The sequence below is a fragment of the Morus notabilis genome, unplaced genomic scaffold (assembly GCF_000414095.1).
Source record: "Morus notabilis unplaced genomic scaffold, ASM41409v2 Scaffold489, whole genome shotgun sequence".
NCBI lineage: Eukaryota > Viridiplantae > Streptophyta > Magnoliopsida > Rosales > Moraceae > Morus > Morus notabilis.
The window spans coordinates 386,500-406,587 of record NW_010357331.1 but is presented as its reverse complement, the minus strand read 5'-3'; the positions used below and the strand labels follow the sequence as shown (position 1 = coordinate 406,587).

Sequence of the window (20,088 nt, the reverse complement as noted above, 5' to 3'; positions counted from 1 at the left end):
CTTGATCCGCTATCCTCACGCTTCCGCATCCGAATTCGATTCGAAAACCAACAAGAAGTTGTTTATGAACTTTGATTTTGAGTCAAAGCACACTAATATGATACAATTGTACATAATTAAGCTAGATTATTTAGAGATAATGATTAAACTCTAAACTGAAGCTAGCGGCATGATAAGACTTGAAGCTTCAAAGACAAGTGAGGCTAGGACTACTTGAAGTTATCCGTAGAATTGACATCCGTGAGGTAAGATGTCCACATCCTTGTTAGCCTGTTTTAAATGTGTTTGGCCTATGAAAACGTTTTAAAGATAAAAATGTATTTGAAATTATTGAAATCTAAAGAAGAGTTTTATATGATATTTTTTTAAAATGAGATATTTTAAGAAATGGTAACAACGCTGATGGCCTAGAGATCGGGATCGTATCCTTGGAGGCAGGACCCGAAACTCGTACGGCTCACTACGGTGGTGTTTGGCCTTGCAATGCTTGTAAGTAATTTATCCTAACTTATAAATTACTTGATAATGCCTGAAACCGGAAATTTAAGTTTATTTTCCTTTCAAAAAATGGACGTTTGGTTCTGGATGACATGTTCAGACCATGTATTTTCATTTATTTATTCAGTTTTATAAAATTATATCTTACTGGGCCTTTCGCTCACTTTTCTTCTGTTTTAAATGTATTAAACCCCTCTCAAGCGACGTTAGAAGTAGTGGTGAGTGCCGGTGAGGTGAGCCGATCTCCAGAAGTGAAGAAATTATAATTTACCTCCCTCATTGCCACGTGTATTAAGGCATGTATAAATTATGGATTTTAACTTTAAACTTTACTAGACTGTGGTTGATGTCTGTAATTTACTTTTATGTATTGTTTATGTATGCACAATGTGGAAACCCTGTGGATGCCAGAGGCTGACTTTTGAAATTAATTTGACTCTGATTGTGGTTTTTGTAAAGTCCGCCTCACTCTTTTCTAAAACTCAATTTCCTTAAAATAGTAGGGTTTGTTTGAAAATTCTTATATATACATTATCTTTGACTTTGACTTTAGCTTAATTACTTTCTTAATCAGTGTTTAATTTCTAAACAAGCATCCATGTCACCAATCCCTGTTTGGGGGCGTGACAATATTGTACCTATGTGTGGGGGAATCTAGTTACCCGGAGAAGCAAGAAACAATCCGTAGTGGCTAGGAGTTGTGTAGTGTTAGATTTTAGAGTTATGACCCATGGAATTATTGAAGGAATGTGGCTGAAATGGTTACTTGGGGAGTTGAAAATTCCAATTGAAACTCCTATGAAAATGTTCTGTGATAATCAAGCTGCCATAAGCATTGCCAAAAATCTGGTCCATCATAAAAGGACTAAACATGTGGAGATAGATCGTCACTTCATCAAAGAAAAAATAGAGGAAGGAACTATCACTCTCATGTACACTCCAACAGGACTTCAAACAACGGATATTCTTACCAAGGCTTTGCCAAGAACTAGCTTTAAGGACTTGAGTTTCAAATTGTGTGTGATCAATATCTACGGCCCAACTTGAGGGAGAGTTGGAATTATAGTGTTGACTAAAGAATTTACAACTATAATATTACAACTTCACTAGTTTCCTTATTTAGAGGATTTGGGTAATCTACTACCCCATTCTTTTTTCTTGTAATTTATTTCTTGATTCGATTGAAGATTTCTCAACACAAATCCGGGATTATTTTCTATTTTTTGTTGGCTAGGGTTCCTATATATATGCTCTTGCTCTTGTAATGATTGAAATAGATAAATAGGAAATACGTTTTCCCATCAAAAACAAAAAAATGAGAAAAATTAAAATTTACCCTGGCCTAGGAGTTTAAAGCTTACCTATTAAAGTCGATCGGAGAGCTATACAAAGCTTACCTACGTCAAAGTTTTTCATTGGATTTCGAAGCTTTTTGGTTGGGGATAGTCACGAGCGGCCGGTTGGTTTTCAAGTGGAGGTAGCAGATTGAAGTGAGCAATGACAGCAAAGGCACCAATGCTGACGACAACGGGATGTAAAGTGACAGTGGCGAATGAACGAAGGTGGTAGTGATGGAGAAAATCCCAAATCCCCGATTACAAAAGAATCCCTAATTTCTTCTGCCCAAATTAGGTTAAATGCTACGGAGGACATATATGACGTATAATAAGAGAGTGAAGAGAATACGAGATTTAAACATCGTTCATTTTATTGATTTAAATTTTTAATTTTAATTTTATTACAGTTTAAAGATCTGTTCATTTCGCTGATTTGAGTTTTTTTACAGTAAAAAGCTCTCACAAACAATCACATCTAATTTTTTTACTACAGTAAAAAGTTTTCACATAAAGTCACATTTCAACTTAAATTCTAAACTCGAATCAGCGAAGTGAACGGGCCCTAAATTAGTGAATAGAACAAAGCGTTAGCAAATTTTGGAAAGATGTTTTAGTGGCACACAGATTCACAAACTCGTGTATTTGTTTTTTCATTTTTTTGGAAGGTTTTTAAAGATGGACAAAGACAAGTACGGCTTCGTATGTCATCTTTTACCATCACATATTAAAAACAGTGTAAAAAGTACAAAAAAAAACCTTTTTATTTTTTTTAGCATTTCTAAAGGATAACAATTAGTTCGATTTTATATATCTTTTCTCATATCATACGATAAAAACCGTAACACAAATAGTCTTTTTTTTTTTTTTTTAAAGGTTTTTCAAGACGGATAACAAATAGTGCGACTTTATTATTATTATTTTTTTGACATCATAGTGCGCGAGCCGTCTTTAAAAATACTACTCTAACATCAGTTAAGGAAAAAACTATAGTTATAAATGAAAAATTAAAGACGGCTAAAAATCAGTGCGACTTTATATATCTTTTTTTGACATCATAAAGAAAACCTCCATCTTCAAAAAAGAAAAATAACTTTTTTAATATTTTCTCAAAGGTTTTTAAAGACGAGTAATAAATAGAGCGACTTCATATATCTTTTTTAACATCATAAAGTGCAAACAGACTTTAGAAATAATAAACTTACATCAGTTAAGGAAGCGACCATTGTTAGAAATGAATAACTAAAGATGGTTTTCTAAAAACCAACTTAAATAATAGCAAAATACGAATCTCTCCGCCAGTTCTTCGCTTCTCTGTGTTTTTTTAGCATATTTAACAACGGGCTTTCAAAAAACCAATTTTAAAAAAAGAATCTCTCGTTGTGTTGGTCTCATTCATTTCACTGATTTAAATTTTTAATTTTAATTTTATTACAGTTAAAAGTTATTATATAAAGTTACATCTAATTTTTTTTTACTACAGTTAAAAACTCTCATATAAAATTAAATCTCAACTTAAATTAAAAACTCAAATTAATAAACTGAATGAGATCAAAATAATTTTTATAATAGGGACGGTTTCAACTAGTTTATGACGAATAAAAGAAAATCCAATACCCAACTCCAATGACTAATAGTTTAATAATAACAATAAACAAATACATATAAAATAAATAACGAATAAAGATAATACGTCATGGACAGTTGTATTGGGCAATCAGTTTCATCTTTTCTTTTTTTCTTCCTCTTTAACTCTAACAAACCTATCCCATCGTTGTCATTCCGAGCAAACTCGCATAAGAAAGCTCAACAGCTCGTTCATTTTATTAATTTAAATTTTTATAATAAAATTTTTTTAAAAAATATCACATTTAATTTTTTTTATTACAATAAATTTTTTTTTTAAAATATCATATCTCAATTCAAATTAAAAATTTAAATCCACAGAGTGAAAAAAATTCTATTTACCTTTCCCTTTGTGAGAGTGAGACTAAAGAAGGAATCTCTTCTTTTTCTCTTTCTCCCCAAGAAAAAGTTCATCACAGAGAACAACAACAGAACAATACTATTTCAAACCCAAGGCCACTAATCAAACATTTATCCAAAGATACAAACATACAATTATAATAATCAAACTCCAAACAGATCATTCCTTATACTAATAAAATATAGAAAAGAGATGGAAAAAAAAGAGAGATGAAAAATCAAGGAACTCCATCAAAGAGGCCTGTTCTCTTTTGTGGGTCCCACTTGGACCATCTTCCTTTTGTCCCTTTAAAATGGATAAGCACTCGAAAAAAAAAATAAAAACAACAATTGTGTGTCAATATGCGAATAAGATGTATTCCTTGCTTACGGGGTTCAATTTTCACCGCTCTAAACAAGCAAAGAAGACACCCATTAAGAATGAGAGTGAAATTCCACACTAAACTCCATGAAAGCCACCATCTTTGATACAACTATTCAAACACCCACAGCTCAGAATCCCTTATTTAAAAGAAATTGCTGAAAAATCTTCACTTTTTCCACTAACCCAGAAAGCCAAAAAGAAAAAAAAAATGGATTTTGATGAGTGGGAGTTCATCCCTGCTGATGGTTTCCTCGATTTCTGTGAAGATGGGGTGAAGAAGAAGATCCATTACAGCAACTGGGGTTCTGATCCAAAGGGTGTTTTTGACATGAATTATTTCGATTGCCCATTACAAGATTCCAGGAAAACCACCACAAGAAGAGAAAATCCAAGACCTCCTAGTCAGCTTGTTCCTGTTCCAATAATCCCAGTTCATCTGAATCCAACGGTTGGAAAATCATCCCTAGCAGATGATCATGATCAATTGGAGAAAGAAATCACAGACGAAGCTGGAGAAGCTGATCAGGATTCCGTTTCCCAAGTCTTCTTCAAGAAAATGAAGAAGGAAAATGAATTTGTCGACACGATGAAGGTGGACTCACCAAAGTCCCCTACAACCACCAGTAGAGGATTCATGCCTCAAATTGATGCTTCCACGTTTGAGTTTGATGAGGACAAGGAGGAAGGATTGAGATCCAAGGAAGGCACAAAGAGCTTAGAGGGAGAGAATAGTTGTGATGATGATGGTCTTAGTATATGGAAATTGGGCCTCACTGGGATTGGAGCCATTTGCTCTTTTGGTGTTGCTGCTGCCACAATTTGCGTTCTTTTTTTTGGGAGTCACCAAAAGAATCAGCAGAGCAGCCACAAGATCAGGTTTCAGCTTTACAATGATGACAAGGTCAGACCAAAAAAACCAGAACCCCAATTTTTTTTTTCTTGTTATTATATTTTTTATTATCAAATTTGATAAATGCCCAGTTGGATTTATGTATATCAAATATTAGTTTTTTCTCCATTTTTTCTTGTTGACTAATTTGGCAGGAGCCTAAAAAGAGCAATATAATGTGTTGTAATATGATTCGGAGAGAATTAAGTCTCTAATATGTTCTTTTTCCAAATTTGATAAATGCCCAGTTGGATTTATGGATGAAATATTAGTTTCTTCACCCTTTTTGGCCAATGCAGAAACGAATAGAAATTTTCAGATCATTGGTCTATGATGAGAAAATTCTATGAGAGCATTAACCGTATAGTTCTCGACCATTAGATCTTTCTCGATTTTCTTTAAATCTACATGTTTTTTCTATTTTGTTTTGATGTGATTCTGATTTGATCTAATTTCCATAAAAGGTATAGAGCACTGGTATAGAATCCACCATAGACATTACCGAAGATGTGTTTTGTCTACTTAATTAAAGCCTCAACTCTTTGGTTTGCAGAGGATGGAGCAAGTGGTACAACATGCTACAAAGTTCAATGACGCATTTACAGCAGCTAGAGGAGTGCCTCTTACCAGATCTGCTCATGTAACCTTTGGTGGTTACTATGAAGGCCTTTAAATTAATATCTAAAGTTGATGTATGTGCTATGCCAGTTTTACCATATATATATATATACTTATATATATATATATATATATATATTTAAGGTATCTATGTTGTACATAGTTTGTATGGAACATTTGTATAGATTCTAAGCCTTTAAGCTCCTACAACTGCTGCTCTGTCAATTATTAAACCAAGAATTTTGTAGTGGTGTACAACAAAATACCTTACTGCTAGTGTACTGTTTGTTACGATCAGATTACATCAAAATTGTGTCAAGAGGAGAAAAGTAAACAATTTTAATGGAATTTGATGAAAATCTGACGGTATAAGATTATGCACTAGTGAAAAGATATTTATTTTATACAATACTACAAATTCTCCTTATTATATTTCAGGTTTCAGATGTTTGAGGCACTCAAAGGTTTGTTTCGTGGTGTTTTGTGGGATCTGGTAGTGGCAGGCAGTGACTAATACATTTATCCTTCGCAAGAATAGTAAAAATAGTGACTACATTTTCAATTCCAATAATTGTTCTGTAGACAAAAGAGTATACCATTGGGCTGTATCACGTTTCTTATAAATGTTTCAATCTTGTCTTATAAAGGGAAATGTGATTCTAGATCATCTCTCATTTTACCGTAGAACTTTGAATCTTGTTGATAGAGTTTTAAAATCTATAAACCTTTTTTTCTTTTTTTGGCAGAAATAAACTCATTTACAGATTATCTCTTACTTCAATTGTAATATATATTTTCTCCTTTTGGATGATTTTCGTTATCAACAATGCCCTATCTTTCTGTTCGCAAGAGATTAATAAAAACAAGGAAACTTTTATGGTAGAAATTTTTATTTTACTCTTAACGATAACAACTTTCGTTTTAGCTGTTGTTTTAGTTTTTCAAATGTTTTATCTATGAGCAGGAGCAATTCTGTGTTGTTTACTGTAAGTATTTAATGTAAACGTCCACAAATTCAACCGTTAAAAAAAAAAAAAAAGATCAAATTGTTAAAAATAACAGTTTCTGCGGTAGGGTAAAATAGCAACGTAAGAGATTCCTAAAAACAAAAATAGAAATAGAAAATCTCATATTCAGTACCTAGTTTCTCTTATTTGCTAATATTCCATTTTAGAAATTACGATCAAAGTGGTTCTCATCACAATGCAAAGATTGGTCATCTTGAATATTCATTTTTGGTTAAGGGAGCACATAAATTTGCTTGGCCCTTTTAGATATTTTTTTGCCAGAAACGAACACCTATAAAATGATTGATTGAACACCAGGACCCATCCAAATGAATGATATTTATTGAGTCGGGACACACCACAAGGCACCAGAGAAATATTGCACCCACATTTTGATTAAGACCAATAAGAATTCCAAACATTTTTCCAATCTTCAAAACTGGTGATCTGTGCTTCACAAGAAGATTCATGATTTGACATCTTTCTTTGGAGTTATGTTTTGGATACCATGCATGTTGTTGCTACCTTCAAGCTATCAGCTACCAAGTTGACTTGGCCATGTGGATGACCCTTCTTTTAACTCTTGCGTTTAAAGGGGAAAAAAAATGATTGGCAAAGTACTAGAAAAACTACCATGTTATGAACGAAACTATTAATTCTTTATCATGTTTCGTTAATAAAGTACTTTTTACACTCCATCACACAGGTTGTATTTAAAATTGATCCCATTTTTATGTTTTATGTTTTTCAAAAAAAAAAAAAAAAATTTTTAAAACGGTATTTCGTGCAATAAAGATAAAAAATGAAAATGAAAATAATTTTTTAGTTTTGTGTAAAATGAGAGAGAAATGAAAAATGACTTTTAGTCGTTTTTTATTTTTTATTTTCGTTTTCTCATCTCTCAAGTAGAAAGAGAGACATTAATAAGTTTTTTTTTACACTGAAAATAATCTCTTGATAAAATTATCAAACGCATTTTTAAAAATATTTCTATCTAAGATTGAAAACGTTTTCATTTTCATTTTCATACAAAAAATAAAATAATTTTGGAATGATTTCCAAATGCGCCCATAATTTCGTAAGAAAATAGAAAATGAGACAAATATCATTTAAAGTGAACATGATTCGAATCATAGTTCGTGACTCGTTACAGTATTTTCTCTCATAAAAAACACACATAAAATGATAATGTTTTTAAATTATAGTTCTAAATTTATGAATCAAACAGAAGTATTCTTTGCTTTGTACTCTTCTTTTGTCCTTTTTTTTTTTTTTTTGGTGGTTTCAATTTTGCTGTAGTATGAACACAGCTTGTTGGTGCCTTTACTTCCACTCCACATATATGTTCATTCTAAGTAAACTTGCGTTGTACAAAGGTTTACCACACTTCGTTCCCTAGCCTATCGGCATAAAAATTAATAATTTAGGATATATTTATTTGATTTTGTTAGAATACCGTATTATATAATAATACATTAATATAATGTTTAGTGTGATAATCGTATCGTATAAACTAATATATAAGGTAAATTAATACAGTTTATGTCGTATGATTGAACTCATTTTTAGTCTATTATACCCTAAAACTTTTAAAAAATTATATTTTGATCCCAAATTTTTTTGAAAAATTACATTTTGACATAAAATTTTTAAAGTTTTAGATTTTTTGCACCTTATACAATACTGTATGTTGATACCAGAATTTCTCACACATCGATGGCCCACCGGCGAAGTATTGTCCCCACTTGGGCCCGCTGTGACGGGTGGGGTTTTGTCCCTTCGTAAAAGGCGCCTCGCTGGATGGAGGGGTCGGCACTTCGGGACTTTGTCCCTCTCCTGGCCCCACTAACCACCGAGGTATTGTCTCCACTTATGCCCAATGGATGGGGGAGTTTTGTCTCCCTTGAGAGCGCCTCGCTGGATGGAGGGGTCGGCACTTCGGGACTTTGTCCCTCTCTTGGCCCCACCAACCATCGAGGTATTGTCTCCACTTATGCCCAATGGATGGGGGAATTTTGTCTCCCTTGAGAGCGCCTGCTCCCGGCGCTTCCGCCCTTTGAGCGATGGGCTCACCTCTGGCCTGACCGCCCGCCTGCACCGACCCTGAGTCTCCTGGCCGGTTTCCTCCGGGATTTTGGGGCAGTTCCTTGATGGCTCGGATTCCAGCGGCTCTCAAACGGCTGCCGGAGGAATGGGAGGGTCGAGGCCTAGGAGGGCCCTGGTGGTTCTCGCTTTCCCCGGTCCCTTCTTGGATATGCGGGCGGTTACCGTGATTCGGATTTTCCATCATGGCAGGGGCCCGTGGTCTTGGGGCATCCTCTAGTGGCGGCATGGAGTTCCTTCCGTCTAATCGTTCTACCACGGTTACTAGCCCACGTATAAACTCGGTCAAAGTGGCTATTTGGGCTTGCATCTGCATCGGACCCGGCCGCGGTGCGTCGGGAGCTGTTGGTTCAGTTGTATCAACAGTTGGTGACTCCACTGGGGACGTTTGGCCACGGCCTGCCTCCTCAGTCCCCCCGACTCGGGGGGCACTGTTGTGCCAAGAGTCCCACATCGGTTGGAGACGGGGGCCTGGAAAGGTATAAGTACCCCAGGTTCAACCCCTCCTACCAGCGAGGCACTCTCAAGGGAGACAAAACTCCCCCATCCATTGGGCATAAGTGGAGACAATACCTCGGTGGTTGGTGGGGCCAGGAGAGGGACAAAGTCCCGAAGTGCCGACCCCTCCATCCAGCGAGGCGCCTTTTATGAAGGGACGAAACCCCACCCGTCACGGCGGGTCCAAGTGGGGACAATACTTCGCCGGTAGGCCATCGGTGTGTGAGAAATTATGGTATCAACACTGTACATGCTAACAAACATGACCTAAATGAATAACAAAGAGAGCAAATATAAGTGTATATAAATAAAAGAAAAAAAAACAACACAACGATACTTCAAGATCTTGTCAACCAGAGCACGAAGTTTTTTCAATAGGGGCACTATAAAAAGAACTAGAGATGATATTTTTTTGATGAGAGACATAGTTATATATTTCAATTATTAAATGGAACACAATTATAATTTTTCTTATATAATAAAGGTGTTGGATGAGATTTTTTGCAAGAATATATTTCTGCTGTTGCAATACCACGTGGCTTGTGGAGTATCCAAACACCAATAGGTCGAATGTCGGAGGACCCAAGCAACCTAACACCCGAAGATCCAAAGCACTTGAGTATCCGAGTATCCTAGCACTCAAGTGTAGAATCTAAGCATTAAAGTTTCCAGGCATTAATATTTGATTAAAAGGATGAAGCGTGAAGATCACATAGACATCCTGACATTGTATAAAGGTACAGTTATATATATATATTAAGAGTATGATTCTTATATGTATAGATTTATTATTTAAAGATAGAGAATTTATAGCTCTTATTAAAAGAGTTCATAATATCCTCTTATGATATTATTCAGGGATTGAAAAACATAAGTGCTCAGCCATTAGACTACTTTGTGTTATCTAATAGTTTATTATTTCTATTGGTATGAATAGTGATTTTCTGATGGAGTGGTAATGGAACATGTTGGGAATGGTGTCTTAAAAGCTTGGATTGAACAAAAGTTGAGTTGTTTTAATTAATAATTCCGTTTGAATAAAACAATTTATTTTTGACTAACTATATGTTATCATCTCAATCTTGAGATGAATAATAAACTCATATACTTGACTTGTACCTTTTGATGTGCCAAAGAGAGACATTCTGACATTGTATAAAGGTACGCTTACCGGTACGTTGGGAGTATGACTCTTGTATGCATAGATTTATTATTCATAGATGGGGATTAGAAAACATGATCGCTCAGCCATTAGACTACTTTGTGTTATTTAATAGTTTAATACTTGTATTGGTACGAATAGTGGTTTTGTGATGGAGTGATAATGGAACACGTTGAGAATAGTGTCCTAAAAATATGAGATGTGATAGGATATTTATTATTTATTTAATAAAAAAGTTTATTCATTATTTTATGTGCATATATTATTGAATATTTTATGAATATCATTGAAAATTCTATGATTATTTATGTGACCTTAAATATTGTATATAAGTGTTATATGCGAGAGGATAATATTTAAGGATAATAATCAAAATAATACTCCTAATGAATTAAGTTAAAGCTCAGAATCTTTAATTACAATATTACTAATACATGTCATTCCCATTTAAAATGAAACGATATTATCATTTATCAGCACTGTTAATATAGTGGGATATTGAATGAGTGTATTACGCATAATGAGATTATGTAGAACTAGGACACAGACACAATATGAATTTCTAATAATTTATGTTAAGTATAGAAATTCTAATTGAGTATACCAATAGTCATATATAGAATGATCTTAATCTTGAGTTATTAGCAGAATCCTATTTACGAATTTGTGTCTTTTGATTTACTCCGTACGGATTCTGAGATGCTGAATCTTATTCCTTGTATCTTGGAGACATAATGAAATAGGTAGCCGGGAATATTAATACACAAGATTGAATTCATTCTTTCTTGAGAAAGAGGCAGATAAATAATTTTCTTAAGTGTTGATTCGGTACTTGGATTAGTAGGAGCTCAGATTCATGAATTTGTTTTATAGATCACTATCCATTAAAGAATCAATAGTACTCAATGATAAATATGTAATTAGAGAGGTTAACAGATTTCACCTAGCTCTAATTATGAATTATTTATAGGTGATTAATCTATATGTAATGACCATATCAAATGGTCACTTCAGAGTTTGGAAGTAAATTATATTTATAATTGCGAGAGTGCAATTCTAAATTTATAGTAGAGTAACTCTGGATTTAATAGAATTAATTAATTAATTAATTAAAGAGTTTTAATTAATTATTAATTTTATTAGAGCTCAAAATTATAGGTCCATGAGTTTATGCGTCGTCATTGTAATTCTACAAGACACTAAGGGCAAAATGAAAATTTTAGAATTAGAGAATTATAAATAAAGCACTCAAGAATAATTAATTATAAATTAATTATAAATTAAATAATGTGATTATTCAATATTTGAAGTTTAGAACACACACTATAGTGGGACCACAGTGCCACACGCCTAGTGTAGGTAGAATCACTTTGGGATTCGGTTGCTTACTCTCTAACTTATCCAATTGGCTTATTAGATAACTTATCCAATTAGAATTCAAATTGATTAGAGTTTGAATTTAATTAGAATTTGAATTTGAGTTAAAATTAGACTACAGGATAAATGATAATTTTTTTCTCCTTCCCTTATCAGTAATTTGCGCCAACCACAGGGGATAAAGTCTTTGTGGTGGCAAGCCAAGGATAAGAGAAAGAGAGAGGATTTTGTTTCCAAAATAAAAATAGAAGTAAGATAATTATCAAGCTTTATCTTGGAGATAAGGATAAGATTTCTTCTAGGAGTCTGTGTCATGCCCCCAAACAGGGGTTAGTGACGTGGATGATTGTTTAGAAATTAAACTTGATTAAGAAAGTGATTAAACGATTAACAGTTCAAAATTTGATTTCAAATCTGAAATAATCAGGTATTTCTAAACAGACCCCACTATTTTAAGGAAATTGAGTTTTTAGAAAAAGTGAGGCGAGCTTTACGAAACACAGTTACTATTAAGATCACCATCAAAAGTCAGCCTCTGACATCCACAAGGTTTACACTTGTGCATTCATAAATAAGTATAGAAAAGTAAATAACTGACATCAACCACTGTCTAGTAGAATTTAATATTTACAATTCATAGTTAATGCATGCCTTAATTGAATTTGATAATGAAAAAAAAAAATTCTTCACCGTTTCCTTTTTTCTAGAACTGAGTTCCTCACTTATTCTGTGCTACTTCTAGCGTCGACTGGGTGGGGTTAAATACATATGAAACATAGGAAAAATGAGCGAAAGACCCAGTATGATAAAGTTTATAAAACTGAATAAATGAAATGAAATAATCAGGCCTGAAAGAAATAAATCGGAACCAAACAACCTTTTTTTGAAAGGTAAATAAAATTAAGTTCTTACTTACAGGCAACCATCAAGTAATTTAATGATAAATTACTTATGACAAAAATCAAGGTCTTATCACCACTGTAGTGGCTCGTCCGGATTTCGGGTTCTGCCCCTAAGGATACGATCTTCATATCCTGTCTAGGCCATCAGCGGGCTTACCAGTTCGCAAGATATCTTATCTTAAGAACATATTCATTAAAATTTGAAATCAGTTCATTATGAGATCAATAGCAATAATCAAGTTATTGTCTTTAAACACTTTTCTTTATCAAACGTGTTTTTATCTTGAAAAACATTTACAACAGCCAAAATACTTTAAAACATACTAACAAGGATATGAGAAGAATATCCTACCTCTCGGATGTCAAACCTGTAGCTAACTTTTGTCACCCTAACCTCAACTTTCCTTAAAACTTTAATACTCGATCTTCTCCACTAGTTTTATCACAAAAGCAATGTCTTAGGATATATTTCTCATTCTTAAAACGAATTAAGCTCAATCATGTCTAATTGTTTCCTATTAGTGTGCCTTGACTCAAATCTAAGTTTCACAAACGACTTTATAATTCAATTTGAGGGTTCTTTAAAAATTGAAATCCAATTCATGGGTTTGGTTTCCCATTTAATTTCAGCTTAAAAATAAGTTTTTAAAGAAATTTCGATAGCATGCTGACATAAATAGAGAAAATACCAAACCTTCAATTCAAGTTCAATTTCAAAATAAATTCTCCAGAAATCATCAAAACTAGTTTCTAATCAATTTAACAAGTCCAATAATTGAAAACCCCAAATTTAATTCAATTCTATCAATAATTGTTCAAATTCAAATCCTAACTCAAAATTATTCAAATCTAACCAAAATTATAAATTTTCAAATCAATAACTTAAATTTAAGTATGGGTTTTCAAGAAATCTTTACCTCAAAGTGATTGAAGCTCGTTTTTCTCTATTTCTCTCATTTTTGTTTTTGTTCTTTTTTTGAGTGTCTCGGCCAAACAGCCGAGTGAGAGAGAGAGACACTGGTGGGAGAGAGAGCGCCCGGAGAGGAAGTGGCCGGTGGTGGAAGAAAAAGGGGGAAAGAGAGAGAGGTGTGTTGCGGTGGTGAACCAGAGGAGAGAGAGTGAGGGATATAGGAAAAAGAAAGAAATAAAGAAAGCAAGAGAGAGAGAAAAGCCACGGAGGGAAGGAAGAAAAGGGAAAAAAAGAAAAGAAAAAAGAAAAGAAAAAAGAAAAGAAAAGAAAAAAAAAGGAAAGAGGAAAATACATTAAAATTTAAGTGTATTTTTAAAAACTTTTGGCGTGAAATCATAAATACTGAAAATAATTTAAAGTTCTTTGATTAATTGAGAAAATCAAATTAGGCACACTAATAACTCACAATTTAGCATAATTAAACATGTTTAACTCTGGAGGGCGTTACAGTCTGACAGCTACTCTATAAATAGCATAATTTCATTTATTTTTGCTTTCAATAAAATAATTCACTGTTGTTCATGAATATTTTTTCTTTTATTTTGTCAATATTTGAATTGTGTAGAAGGCCTAAATTGAAACCCAAGAATGAAATAATTAGTAATAACTTCTTGTGATAGAAACTGTAAAATGTGTGTGATATCGAACGACAATGATAGGACTTGCGTGAACAATTAAGAGAATTATAGAGTGTAATAAATTTCTAGAATAGAGGAATTCACGTCGAGTGATAGTGGATTTACATGCTGCGAATATGTTTGATAACATCCCAGGATGACTATTAAGTAATTTAAGGTTACCCATTTTATACATGAATAATAAGCGATGTTAGTGAGGACAATAAATTAAGTCAGATTAATTTTGGGGAAATCAATTGCCCTAATTTTTGTTTATTTGAGTTTTCATTTATATTTTGTTTTATTATTTTTCTATTTTATTTTAGACTGTTCAAATAATTTTAAAGTTGATCAATCTCAATAATTAATTATAGTTAACACAATCCTTGAAGAAATAATACTTTATTCATCATTTTATTAGTTGTAGTTGTATGTGATATTGTGCACTTGTAGTTTTCACAATAAAATGACAAAATTAGAAAAGAAATTATTTAAAACTAAAAATGACCTAATAATTTTTAATAAATTTTGATAAATAGGTATTTACTTCCACAAGTTTGATAAGTTGACCTATTTCCCTATTAACATAAAACGGGGCGGATTACCGCCCGTCCGTGACCCGGATTAAATGCCCCATTTAAATCCTCGGCTAGACTAGTCACTAGACCAGAATCAGATCATAAAACCCTAGTAGCACCACCATATATAGCAGGCCGTTCTTGGCTCAAGTTCCCTGCTAAACCCAAAACCCTAATCATATCGACCTCTCTCTCTTTCTCAGATTCATTTTGATTAGGGTTTCTCTTGAATTTGAGTGAAGCATCTGAAGATCTTCGAATCGAATCCCCAATCACGACGATCGATGCCAATCAGTAACTGCAGACAATGATCCTGAAATGGCACTGGGAGGAGTAGCCAGTATTTGTTTGAAGAAATTATTGCAAAATGGTCGCTACATTACTTGTGATTTACTTTGCACGTTATACACATTTGTTTTCCCACTGAATTTCAATGTTCTTATAGGAGGATAAAACTAGGAGAAGAAACATCTATAGCCCATCTGTGACCTTTGATTGGATATCTCAAATTTAAGAAAATGTTGCAATCTCTTTGTGCATTATAGTTGTAATACATGCGTGTGTATGTGCAATGAATTAATGTCTATACATCTTAAGATGTATTATATGGCGACTAATCAACATGTTTTCTGAGTTTGCCCTTTTGAGTAGCCACATGAATAAAATTTCATGTACGGTTTAGTTAGGGGGCAGAGACTAATTGATTGGAAAGGAGATCATAGTGGTCTTTTTTTTCATTGGAATTAAGACCTTCCATAGGGACTTTCTTGTTTATTCCCGTTGTTAGTTCCCTATGAGGCCTTGGACATTTTCTTTTCTATTCATTTTAGTTTTCCTTGCATTTTCTCATTACTAGTTTTTTTTTTTTTTTTTTTTTTTTTTTTTTTTTTTTTTTTTTTTCCATTTATTGATATTTTCGATGCCTCCAGAATAACCAGAAGGTGAAACTGTGATGGAATACCATTTGGTTCAGACAGAGGCGGATAGATCTTGAAGCAGGTTGAGAGTGTGGAACAGAAATTTATTGTTCCTTTTCCTACCATAGTTTCATATATTTGTTTTAGCATTTGAAAGTGATTGTCTATTAGGGGTAGTAGGGATATAATTAATTTCTCTGTGGCTTCAATTGAAAAAACAAAATCAGACGCACAAAAACCGGAAGGTGTATTAAATGACATCATCTGGTCCTGACAGAGGCTCAAAATAAGATGGATTAACTCTCCCGGATCAGTTTGAGGGTTAGGAGCAAGTAGATTTATGTTCCTTTCCTATAGGTAGCTTCGGATATGCGTACTTGTGTATCTAAATGCTAATTATGTTTATGTGTAGCAAATGTGTTTTTATTTATATATTTTTTTTCCTTCTCTGAACTTTGATAGAGAAGTCATCTGATGATGATATGGAAGGGGAAGGGAGATAGAGCACGAGAAGGGAGATAGAACACAAGCTGTTTCAAACAGAAGCTAACATAAAGTTTTGTCCTGAATAATCTTAATGAAACAAACATCTTTATTGCCTTTTTGCTGCTCTTTTCTTATCCGGATTCAGATACTAAAATCACTCGGGGATTTCTTTTATTCTCTCATTTGCTTTTTATTTAAAAACAAAACTCGTGTCGTGTACTAGGTTCCCCCACCACACATTATGGTTTCTTTTTTCTTTCTCCCCTTTTTTTCGTAAATCATGGTGTTTACCAGATTGAGGTTGTTACTAATTCCGATTGATATAAGGTTTGGGAACTAATTTTGTCCCTTAAAGAAGGGTGTATGATAATTGGATGCATGTTATCATTTTCTTAGATAAAAGTCATGGAAGAAAACCTTAATTTGAGTTCTTAGAAAGATGCCAGTGCCTCTCTGGTTTGGTATTTTCTCCTTCCTCTATATTCATACGTGCATGCATTTGCACTAGACGTGCAACTAGCATAAGTTGTGAGTTTGCCCCTTTGAGTAGCTGTATGAAGTAAAATAATAGTTTCATAACGGCTTAGTTAGGGGGCGGAGATTAATTGATTGAGAGGAGAGCGTGTTGCTCTTTTTTCTATTAAAACCGAGGCCTTTTGAGGGGACTTTCTAGTTGATTTTGGTGTCGATTGTCCTCCAAGCAGCCTTGGACATTGTCGTTCATTTTCTACATTGTAAGCTATTCCAGATTTCATAGTTGGATTACCTCATGAATAAGGGCCGTTCACTTTGTAGATCACACTCGAGTAAGCTCAACTTGGGTGTGAAATTGAGCAGAGTTATGCGCTCATTAAATGTAACTCGAATTTCAAACTCGAGTAATAACTCGAGTTGGTGAGTTTCACCCACCCCTTGTTCTCTCATTACTCAAGTTTGATTCTACAGTGCGGATTGTGTCTGCAGAAAATGATACTTATTTGTAATTGGAGTTTAGTTTTAGTACAAGTGAACTCAAAACTCAAGTTTTAAATGTTAAATTACTCTCCTCCTAAACACTTAACTGTCATTCATTTTCTACATTGTAAGCTATTCCACATTTCGTAGTTGGATTGCCTCCCGAATAACCAAAGGGTGGAATTTTGATACGACACCATTTGGTTCAGACAGAGGCAGATAGCATCTTGAAGCGGTTTGAGGGTGGGGAACCTTTTTATGTTCTTTTCCTAGACAGCTTCGTATATTTGATTTGTTTTGCATTAATTTATTTTTGCATAAAAGGCAACTTATAGTAGTGCAAAGTATTTTGCATTCCCAGCTTTACACAGAATATCTTCCCTTCATACATAAACCATTTTCTGTTTGTTCACAGGGGTTGAGAGAGGAGTGTTCGTAGGATATCAAGTTATATACGTTCTTGATGGAAAGGGAGTTAGTGGAGGTCTCGGAGTTGGTATCCTCTCCGGAGAGGTTTTAAATAGAGGGTGTGGAAGTTAGATAGTTTTATTTAGGTCTTGTTCATTTTACCGATTCGAGTTTAGAATTCGAGTTTTGTTACAATTAAAAACTCTTAGAAACAGTCACATTTAATTTTTTGCGTAAAAAGTCTTATCATAAAGTTACATCTCAACTCGAATCAGCGAACTAAACGGACCCTCAGTATTTGTGTTTACTAACAAGAATTTTTACTGACAATATGGCCTTAGTTGGCATGACTCGATCTACGGTTACTAATACTGTTGCAGCAGAGCATTTTCTGTTTTGTTAGAAGACTGAATTAGTCGTTACTATTGCTTTTAGTTTTTAATCACGATTTTCCTCGTATTAATTTAACTAATCTCTAAACTAATTGCTGATTTAAATGAAAATTATACATTTTGTTATTACATGAAATCTTCTCTTATATCTTTCTTTCATCTTGCAGTTTACCAAGATTGTATAATTCTGGAAATTCCGGCTCATGAGATATTCTTGTATATAATAAATCTCAATTTAATATTTTGATCATGCAATAAAATAACTCTTAGTTTAACACAGTTTAACAAATTAACGGGAAATTCATTACGGATAAATTCACGGATTCATAGACATTAAAAATGGTTATAAAAAAACACTCCATTTAAAAAAAAAGAGAGAATGTATACACTATCAATTATCAAATGCAATCATTTGACAGAGTTGTATAAGAGCGGAAAGACAACTTTTTTTTTTTTTGTTTTTTTGAAAATTCAATAGCCAATAATGGTGCAATTTTATCATAAAATTTTTAATAAAAAAAAGAAAAAGAAAAAAAGAATTGAGGTTCCCATATCCCAATAAAGAACTGTGGCGGTTGGGGAAAGACAGCCTAAGGCTTAGAAGAGAATGGGACCCCGAAACAAAGGAAGCAAGAAAGAAGAAACAATTAAATAAAGAAAAGGCCAATACAACCGTTGGCAACAGCTGTGTGGCAACCTGGAAGCATGTGCATTTGGTTGGAGCAACGGTCTTCCAGGGCAGCCTGTCCCATGCCCAAACACACCCACCCCCACCAATCTCTCTCTCTCTCTCTCTTCTCTCTCTCTCCTCCAACACCTATATAAGCCCCACCATTGCCCTAAACAACGACCCATCTGAAATTTTTGCAACATTTTCTTTTCCCCCTGCTCACTTTCCCGGAAATCTTTCTCCAGCTAACAAAAATTCTCAACAATGGAGGCCATTAGGATGAGGCTTTTCTTCGCATTGGCGGTCGCAGTAATGGCCGTCTCAGCTGTGCAAAATGTTGCCGCTGCTGATGCCCCGGCTCCTAGCCCCGCGTCTGATGCTACCAACTTTGTGCCCGCCATGCTTGCTTCACTTGGTGCTGTTGCGATGGGGCTTTTCTTCTAAACAAATGTTCATTCGCTTTGATGTGTTCATGTAAATGTTTTTCTTCTTTTTCTTCTTCTCCAATTCTCATATGGGATTAAATTATTTATTTGGGGTTGAGAAGGAGAGGAGACTTATTTTTGGAACTCTTTTGCTTGCGTTTTGATGATTTTTGTATTTTTTTTTTGACGCCTCATTTTGGGGTTTGTCAAACACATTCTTCTTGTAAGATTTATTTCTCTAATGTGATTATTGCATCTCTTGGTTTGTGACTCGTGGATTATGATAACTGTGATTTGGTTATTGAATTTAGATTCGACATGGAAAATGGTTAGTATAGGCTAACCATTAAAGCCGAATTTCATAAAAAGTTCGCCCACAGAATACAAAAAAAATGAACACATGCAATCTAGTTTTATCGAATCCCTTAAATGAAACCTCATATTCATTGTGCTTTTAACTGCATGTGCACACATTAAAATGAAAAGATAAAAGAAGAACTGTAAAAATTGATTGAGAATTTAGAATAAAAGCAAAGACCATTGATGCTCTAATTTTCATTAATGCACAAAGGTTATTTCTTTTCCACAGTTTTCCCTCAAGGAGATGGTTTTAATTGAACATTTTCCATTTCACCTCTTCTTTATTATCACTTCAGAGAGAAATGGAAAACAATAGAAACAGCGAGTTCCAAATATAAACTTTGGTGCTATATTCGGGGATGGTTTGAGTGCTAATAAACCAGGTTCTTGATTATGTCTCTTAACAAGTTGCGTAACTCTCAAACATCCAAAATTTTGAGTAACAATAAAAACATCTTCTCGTACTTGACTTTTTCTTTGCCATACTTACCATACAAACAGTGGCAATACTATATTACACAATTAAACAACTAATTTCTTCCTTATCTCCACTCTCCCTAATGGTAGAACTAT

The 20,088-nt window shown here is 33.9% G+C and overlaps 2 protein-coding genes and 3 non-coding genes across 7 annotated transcripts; all 5 read left to right on the top strand.

Moving 5' to 3' along the window:
- The first annotated feature begins 4,156 nt into the window (after window positions 1–4,156).
- Window positions 4,157–6,338, top strand: LOC21397882. 3 transcript variants are annotated; one of them, XM_024168870.1, is made up of 3 exons: window positions 4,157–5,083; window positions 5,625–5,763; window positions 6,128–6,331. In XM_024168870.1, the coding sequence occupies exons 1-2, from the start codon at window positions 4,391–4,393 to the stop codon at window positions 5,742–5,744; spliced, it is 813 nt and encodes a 270-aa protein (XP_024024638.1). In that variant the 5' UTR covers window positions 4,157–4,390; the 3' UTR covers window positions 5,745–5,763; window positions 6,128–6,331. The 3 variants fall into 3 exon arrangements, with proteins under 3 accessions (XP_024024638.1, XP_010088054.1, XP_024024645.1); XM_010089752.2 differs by having other exon boundaries at window positions 5,625–6,338; XM_024168877.1 differs by lacking the exons at window positions 5,625–5,763; window positions 6,128–6,331 and adding an exon at window positions 5,536–5,616.
- A 9,483-nt stretch (window positions 6,339–15,821) lies between these two features.
- On the top strand, window positions 15,822–15,960 carry LOC112092565. Its single transcript, XR_002902642.1, has one exon. It is a non-coding gene; the product is annotated as a small nucleolar RNA snoR138 (small nucleolar RNA).
- Window positions 15,961–16,882: 922 nt separating this feature from the next.
- Window positions 16,883–17,022, top strand: LOC112092563. Its single transcript, XR_002902639.1, has one exon. It is a non-coding gene; the product is annotated as a small nucleolar RNA U19 (small nucleolar RNA).
- A 392-nt stretch (window positions 17,023–17,414) lies between these two features.
- Window positions 17,415–17,549, top strand: LOC112092564. Its single transcript, XR_002902641.1, has one exon. It is a non-coding gene; the product is annotated as a small nucleolar RNA snoR138 (small nucleolar RNA).
- A 1,146-nt stretch (window positions 17,550–18,695) lies between these two features.
- On the top strand, window positions 18,696–19,361 carry LOC21397881 (arabinogalactan peptide 13). The gene has a single exon (XM_024169009.1). The coding sequence runs from the start codon at window positions 18,995–18,997 to the stop codon at window positions 19,172–19,174; it is 180 nt and encodes a 59-aa protein (XP_024024777.1). The 5' UTR covers window positions 18,696–18,994; the 3' UTR covers window positions 19,175–19,361.
- The last annotated feature ends 727 nt before the right edge of the window (window positions 19,362–20,088 follow it).